This window comes from Physcomitrium patens, chromosome 7, assembly GCF_059467195.1.
Source record: "Physcomitrium patens ecotype Gransden chromosome 7, ASM5946719v1, whole genome shotgun sequence".
NCBI classification, from domain to species: domain Eukaryota; kingdom Viridiplantae; phylum Streptophyta; class Bryopsida; order Funariales; family Funariaceae; genus Physcomitrium; species Physcomitrium patens.
The window spans coordinates 4,176,271-4,185,096 of NC_143416.1; the positions used below are offsets into that span (position 1 = coordinate 4,176,271).

The 8,826-nt window shown below is 34.9% G+C and overlaps 1 protein-coding gene across 1 annotated transcript; it reads right to left on the minus strand.

Annotated features, from left to right (window-relative positions):
• Positions 1–1,439: 1,439 nt before the first annotated feature.
• Positions 1,440–2,799, minus strand: LOC112284374 (ferritin-like catalase Nec2). Its single transcript, XM_024524120.3, has 2 exons — positions 2,116–2,799; positions 1,440–2,023 (listed from the first exon to the last, which is right to left on the minus strand). Exons 1-2 carry the CDS (start codon positions 2,737–2,739, stop codon positions 1,655–1,657), a joined length of 993 nt encoding a protein of 330 aa, XP_024379888.1. The 5' UTR covers positions 2,740–2,799; the 3' UTR covers positions 1,440–1,654.
• Between the last annotated feature and the right edge of the window lie 6,027 nt (positions 2,800–8,826).

An 8,826-nucleotide genomic window follows, 5' to 3' on the forward strand; every position in this document is an offset into this window, starting at 1 on the left:
TTTTAAAATTTATATTCTTAAAAATATAATAATCCTATAAAATAAAAGATGTTGTAATTTAAATAAAAAAATGTTAAATAGACCAAAAACTTTGCTAAAAAAACCCACCCATCCTAACCATCATGAAAAAAAATAATAACCTCTAGATTCATTTTGCCACTATTGGATATGCCATCAATAAAAACCAACCACATTTAACATTCGTTATGATTACCATATTCTTCATCAAAGGTGGGTCTATTTTACAAAAACATGGGTCTATTTAACATTCACATTTAAATATTATACATTTAAATATTTAACATTCACATTTAAATACTGTTTTAGTCACAAATGAGGTTTTTCTGGATGCCTCAATCTATCACACATTTCGAATAATTGACTTTTTGAGTAGTGAATGTTTTCAATATCTCAGTGTCCAATGAAGGTCAACTCTTTCCACTCAAAAAGCTTTCAATAACTGTTTGGTTGCAAAATCTGTTCGTGGTCTCCATATCTGCTATTTTGTTTGCAACATATACATTAAGACTATTGGTAGATGCTTGGCAGGAGGCCCTGAGTAGCTTTCAGAAATAGAGTATAACTGTACCACTAATCATCTGCTCACCAATGTGCGCAGATGATTACCTACGAAATTACTGACTTCTACATTAGATTTTGTGTTGTGATAGATAGCAACACATTATCTGTGGTGACGTTGCAGAAAAACAGTTAGACTCACAGTCGTAGGGAATTAGATTAGCATCGACGTAGATCTGGTGGTTGCAAATGGCCTAAGTCATTTTAGTGCGATGCTGTAGGGGCTGCAGATTGAAGTGGTAGAAGTTTTCACCACCGACTGGTTAAAACTACGCTGTCACTCTACATGTAAATTTCTTTCATGGAAAGAAGTACAATACAGAGCTTCAAACAAACATTTCATGGAAAGAAGTACAGTAATAAGCTTCTGTATGCAGTAGACTCTACAAGCTCAGAGGTTTTGAAAATACACACGTTTATCTATATATATATATATATATATATATATATATGTGTGTGTGTGTATGTGTGTGTGTATACAATTGAGTGATTGATAGAAATTAAAATGAAGTTTGATGTAATATCCAAAAATTTGAAGAGGTTTCAGCTTGTTAACTGTGTCAGTACAAATTTCAGAGCAGAATTCTTCATAGCGGTAATTTACCATTACCCTATGTATACCTCCAAACCCGATCCGTAAGCCAGTGTGTAGGAAAATTCACTCAAATCAGTCTTCACCAACTTAGAACATCAATTTCTCCTTCTTAAGATATCTTCAAAACATTGAATTATTGACATTGCCATGAACACGCTTCTCTCCAAAGAAGTGTGAGATTTATCGCTAAGCAATGGGCAGACACCCTGAAGCAATAGAGGGAGTGAAGAAAGGAAAGCTCAAAACACTGCGAGGAAGACCATGCTTACAATGTAACACACCCAATTTCATTGAACTGAAAAACTGCCGCAAATCTGCTGCATTCGTAGTGTATGTACATGCTCATCACCACAATTTATTCTCCAATTCTACACAATTCGACAATCTTCACAGTTCAGATCCAACAAATGAACAACATAGATCAACACTATTCAACATCCGTCCTGGATTCAACGAATCGCAGGCGAATCCTCTAATCCTCTAATCAAGGTAACTCGCGGCGATGACACCCTGACAGCCCTTGGGATAGAAGCCTCCGGGCTTGGAAGCATCTCCGGTCCCGTAAACAGTTTCGAACACCTGCTCGGCAGTACGAGGGTAGGAGAGAGAGTCGTTGTCAGCAGACAATATGTTACCAGTCACCATCATTTCAGCACCCAGCTCATTTGGCACCACCAATCCTTCGTCAACGAAAGCGTGGGACAAGTTGTTCCTCAAGTTGGAAATGGCGTTGCTGAAATCCGCCACGGTGTACTTGTACGGGCTGACCTTCTTGTTCTTCTGGCGGTACATTTCGGTGCGAATGATAGCGTCTTGACCCGACTCCACACCCAGCAAACCAGCCACAAGCTGCAACACCCAACGAACAATGTAAGATCCTTAAAAATAGCTCCAATAGCCATCAACAACGAGATTAAGAATGTGGCCTTCGCAAGCTTTACCTTCTTGGCATTGTATCCCTTCAACTCGGGGTTAGCGCCGACGTATCCCGTCAACCCAACGTAGGGAATGGTGTACGTGGAGATGAGGTACTTCAAGCTGTCTTCATAAGGATCATAGGGAGGGTTCAGCTTCTCGCCGAAAGTCTGCAGGAACGCCTTGTCCATCGTATCGGCCCAGGTCTTTTTGCTAATGTCCAGCTGAGTGCGAGGGAATGCACACCTGGGAGGATCACCCAAAGCTCTCTTGATCGCCCTGAGATGTCCAACTTCCTGAAGCCCCATCTGAATGTAGATATCGGTATAGTAAGCGTCCAAATTGGCCTTCTGAGCACCAATGGGGGGGGGACCGCCATCGACCAAGTAGGGAGCAATCTTGTCCAAACCATAGCCGTAAGCTCCCCACAAGAAATACTCCGCTTCGAAATACTCCAAGTTCAGAGCAACCTGCGTGAGCTCCTTGTCCTTGGTGGTGGTATAGTTCCCGGGCCGGCACTTGTAGTCGATGTCCAGCCCCCCGATCATCAGCTCATGGTTGTCGTCATGTTTACTGCCGCTAGCTGCAGCAAAGCTCAGCACAAGAAACAACCCAACAGCAAAAACCAACACGTTCCGAGTACCCATCATAACAACAACACTGTGTTCACACCCTGAAGGAATCCGCTCCTGATTTTTCAAGGTGAGGGAGAGTGATAGTCACACATCGAACTCATTGCATCTAAGTACTTATTACATGCGGTGGCGAGGCGCAAACGCGACCATGATCGACTGGTGACGAAGCCAATTCGACCGTGAGGGCCACCACCTGCATGCATGAAGTCCCGGTGGCCAGTCATCGTGGCGTGCGGATATCAAGGCCACGAGACTGATTAACCCGCCAACAAGCCCTCCTCCGGGTATACTTCCTTCCAGCATGATGATGATTCTCGCATGGTTTCTACCTCTCAAATATTATTATAATTTCTCTCTCTCTCTCACTCTCACTTCGTTTTTTGCAACGGCAAAAAAACTATAGCTTATAACAACATATCCGGACGACTGTGCAGTGAAATATTATATGACCCATTGTTTCATTTCAAGCCAAAATTAGATCTCTTTTTCTTCTTCTGTAGAGTTTCTTTTTGGGATGAGTAATGAGTTGCATGTTGAGTTTTCTCTACTGCGTGGGTTTCAATGCAGGAACTTCAATAATGTTTTGGCTCCATATTTTTAAATTAATAGGATATTAATTTTAAAAACTAGTAAATATATATATATATATAATATTAAAATATATCTTTTAATTGTACTATGTCATAATATTCTTTGATGGCATATTCAAGTCAACCACTTAATGTACATGCTTATATTATCAAATTGTTAAATATTTATATTTAATTTAGTATATCATATATAAGATAAAAATAATTAATAATAAATATATAATCTATAATAAAAAAATTTAATAAATTATTTGTAAGAGAAAAAGATGTTTTTAGCAAATATTTTCATTAAAATCTTTAAATTTAAAAATTTTCCATTTAATATAATAAATTGGAAGATTTTGATAAATATTTGTAATTTAAAAGTATATCTTTATAGTACAAAGTGATTTCAAGCTATCAAATAATAACAAATTAATGAACTAAATAAATTGGAAAAATTAAATTCTAACAACATTGTTAGATAAAAATAAAACAAGATCATTCTAATTGTTAAAAAAAGAAAGGAAAAAAAGAAAACCAAATATACATTGACAAGTATAAATGCTTTGTGAAAGTTTTCAATGGCGACTCACATAATTCTCTAGAAAAAATCACTTTACATTCCAAAAGCCAAATTGCTTGCATGTAACACTAATATCTAGAATGGAAAAGGAACACTTTTTGTGTAGAATAGCAAAACAAAGGTGTTGAAAGGCTCTCCACAAACGTGATCCGTGAGACCCCCATTGACATAATAAAAGGCAAAAAGGAAGGTTCAATGAGGAGCTTCACCACTTACGAAGCAAAATGTGGGTGCATTTCTATTCTTCAAATTCAAAGAGTGCCTAACAGCAAAAGGCCTTTCAACAGTTTCAAAACCCACCATAGTTTTCGAAGATGAAAACCTGTAAAACAAATGAAATAAAAACAAAACAAAACAACAAAAACACTCTAAATCACTATAGCGGGAAATCAGACTTGTCTGCCGATCTACCAGAACTGACTCAACCTTGCGTGGCTACTTCATAGATACGCATCTTTGAAAACATTCTCGCATGCGAAAGCCAAAACGCGATGGAAAAGTGTGAGATTCCGGAGGGGAGGACTCTCACGTCATTGTTTATTCGAGTCAAAGACATGAGCAATTTGACGCCGTCGCATGCTTGAATGCATTCAAAACGCGCGATGGGTCCGGAGCTCTAAAATGGGGTCACATATGCACATCGCACGCCACGACCACTTGCCGAGGTTGTCCGCTTGCCAGACGAGATACAGAAACCAGCACTATCATGCAATTCTTCCTTTTTTGCATGGCATGGTATGGCTGGCCTGTGCCGCGACCTCATCCGGAAGCCGTGACAGTCCAGTTCTTGAGAATAAAGCTACTTCGAAGCTACAAAGGACCCAGTTCAACAAGCAGCTGGCTCAGTCTCGGGGTCTCGGTGGTCGGGACCGCCGGATGCTCCACGTCGCGATTCGGACAGTCGTCGCGTATGCGGGGATTGATGCATCCACATCCGAACCTTCTTCTTCATCGCCATGCATTCCACAACCATGGCTGGTTTGCTGTTGTGACGCCATGCAATCGCAGTTCCGCAAGCGACAGGTTACGATCCCGGAGACTACAGCACGGCGTCATCCATTTCCTTTTTGGAGCTTTCACGAGCAGATGAATTAGCATTCGCCACGCTCGCCACAATGCGTCGCCATCGCGATTGCTCTATTCTGCTACTCTCGAGGAGCTTTCCACACCATAAGTACTCATGAAAACGACTCTTTTGTCCCACTATTTTAAGTTGATATATTTGTTTTTTTCTATCGTTTTCTTGGTGCTTGTTGTGTTTTTGCAGAACGCCTTGTTGTACATAGCCTTGTTTGGCCAGGTGGGGTAATTGCAAAGCATTCCATCTTTTGTTTCTTAATAGTCATGTATTTGTTAAACATAGCCTTGTTTGGCCAGGTGGGGTGATTGCAAAGCATTCCATCTTTTGTTTCTTAATAGTCATGTATTTATTATACATAGCCTTGTTTGGCCAAGTGGGGTGATTGCGAAGCATTCCATCTTTTGTTTCTTAATAGTCATGTATTTGTTATACATAGCCTTGTTTGGCCAGGTGGGGTGATTGCAAAGCATTCCATCTTTTGTTTCGTAATAGTCATGTATTTGTTAAAGTAGTGCAATTCCTTAGCAATATATCTTCAACCTTTGGATCATAGTTGGTTGGTAGAAAGGACAAGTTTCATCCACATTTTTAATTTGGGTTTTGTGAATGAACATCAAAGTCAATGATTGTTTTCATTTACTTTAGAATGTATAGAATTGTTGTTATTTTTGGAATTCTAATTTTTTTTTGTTTATTTGTTTGTTTGTTTGTTTTTTTATTTTGTTTTTTTTCACACATTTGGGATATATTAGATCTATTCATTAAGAAAATAAAATATGACTTCAAAATCTTTAGATCCAAAAATTGAGCAGCAAATATATTACTACTACTACTAGATATTATGGTATATTTGTTGTTAAGCTAGTATGTATAATTCAACTCAAATAGTTGAAGAAGAGGGAGTGGAGAGATCTAGCAATGGCATTGATTTGTTTTCAAATAGGTTTAGTCATGCCATTAGAAGATGCTTAGCATTGCATCACACATCTTTTTTATTAGTATTTAAAGTCGATTAAGTGGATATAATTTGCAAGATTAATACTCATCTATCATACTAATTAAAATATCTTTTGGAGTCATAATCTTCACCTTATTTTGAACTTGAGATCTAAATGACATCACAATAGAGCACTACATCTTTGACAATGGAATAGCTCCCATGCATACTACATAACTTCAACAATCTAAAAGAAATGTGAGTTCCATTCTTTTTAGATATGATCTAAAGATTAATAGCATCTACCATTTGCTTATACATTTGGATGCTCAAGGCCCTACAGTTAGAAAATATATATAGCTTAGTTAAAATATAATTTGATATTCTTCAAGTGATCCATCATAGAAACCATCCGGAATAAAACCATGCAATTTATAGTAATTGACAATGTTATAGAAAAAAACTCCAAATAACTTATGTTGAAAGAATAGATAGTTACTAATCTACATTGATCAATATAATCTTATTTACTAGTAGAAAGTGGATTCTTTGAAGTTAAATTCTTGTCATCTAAAGATATGCACTATACCCTCTACTCAGTTCTAAAATATGAAAAGAAAGAAATATCCTTCATTTCTTAGAATTTCTTTTTTTTTGTAGAAAATAAAGACTCTTATAAATATTAAGCATACTTAGTCTAAATTTAGTTTTTAAATTTGAGCCAATATCTTTGCTATAAGAATTATCCAAATATTATCACTTTTTTATTAAACAAAGTCTTATAGGTTGAAGATGCATCATCTTATACAAGTAAGACATCAAGACATAGAATCAAAATTCAAGTTCATGATGTCACCAAAATACTAGATAAAAAAAACCTTCCATGCTAGACTTTAGACATATTATTTCTATACATGATTGTTATCTCAAGGCACCTAAATCAATGCACCAGATGCCAAGATTTTGAATACATTATTAGTATATATAAATAATAGATATAGGACCTCTATACTTCTTGGAATCAAGACTATCTATTCTTTTAAGGCCCGATATTAAAACCTTAAATATACTCCAAATTTATGAGCAAAAATACTAAACAATGACTTTATCCATATTAGCAACATCTAGAACTCTAAGGTTTGGATCAAAACTCCTCTAACCATTGATAACTTGAAGATATACAAAACCATCTACCCTCCTTCAAGAACATTCTCCCATCATAACTACCTTCACCAATAAGTAATTACAATTGGATCACAAATCCAAAGAACACAAAGATTTCCTTCAAACCAACACTTCTTTAATTGAAGTTTGAGATTAGTCAAGGCTTAGTTTATTTAAGGCTCAATTCTCTACAAACTTCAATGCAACTAATGATATTTGAAGTAATATGAGGAAGAATAGTATCTCAGATGCTAAATAATTTTTACACAACATGCTCTATACCATTAAGATACATTAGCAATTCGATAGATATTACCTTGGAATTACCTATCGTTCAAAAAAAATATACACTTTGCCTCTTCTTCCTTCTTTTCTTTTTTTCTCTTTCTATCTTAATGTACCACAATACTTGAAATTCCTCTAATATTGAGAAGCATACAAAATATTGTTTAATCTTCTCTCAAGAATAAGTTCCAATTCATATTAAAAAAAACATAAGTCCAAAGATATTCTACTAACCAACTCAAGTTATAATAATTCTATCAAACAAAACCATTGCATCATTTTTTTTTTTTTTACAATCTTTATACAAACAATATCTTTTATCTCCTCTCATAACAGATACGTATTTTAATACAAAATCTTTTTAATCCACTATACTATATTAAAAAATCTATTAAAATATTATTACTATACTATTTTAGTAAAATTAAGTATAAAAGGTCAACAATCAATCACCTTTTGTTAAGTATTTTTATTCAAAGATCAAACAAAATGATTGTTTCAAGAAGAAAAGATGCTTATATTGAACAAAATAATTTTAGAACTCTCTAAGGTAATTGTGAATAAACATATTACTAAAAATTTCTTCCACAAGTATAACGACCTAATTTGAAGATATAAATAAAAAATAATTGATGATAGAAATAATTATTGTATATGTGTGGCATTTATCTTAATACTACTTTACAACCTTAAATTTCAAAAATCAAAGTGTCATCTATAGATATCTTTTAATACAATGCTTAGAGCTTTCTTATTGTTAAGCTCCATAGAAATACTATATCTACTCCTATATCAAGCCAAATTTATAGTAAAAGGTCTGATAAGCAAGAACAAATACAAAAATAATCTTTTTCCTTTAAGACCACTTTAGCAAAAAACTAAAGTGGTTACAAATCAAGAACTCCACCACTTAAACTGCAAAATTGGTAATTCTATTGACAATCATAAAAACCATAAATTTTGATATAATTTCTTCTCCTCAAATGAATGTAATAAATATATTCATTACTTTTTTTTGATGTTTAATCATTAGGCCAAGACATCTAAGATGTTTGCAAGTAAATAAAATTCTATAATCTAATCTAGAAAGCATATTCACATTTGGAGGTAATTCTACTACATGAACACCACCTCAATATCAATGATTGTGTTCAATGCATCAATTAATCTTAATTTAAGTAAAAAAAAACTTTTGAAACAATGCTACCTATATAATAGATAGCGGCTCCTTAATAAGATACATATCTATATTATTGTCATATAAAATGGTATTATGGATTCTCTTGTTTGGCACCATAATTGAAGTAAGAGCCAAATTTGTGATTATGGACATCAACGGTATCTTGATAGGCAGCTTCAATATATATATGTATCAAATACTAGAGACCAACGAGCTAAGTTCTAGAATACTTTCTTTTAACACTATTTCAATCCAATTTCATATATCATTATTAGAGATTTTAATATGACAAAAATATAC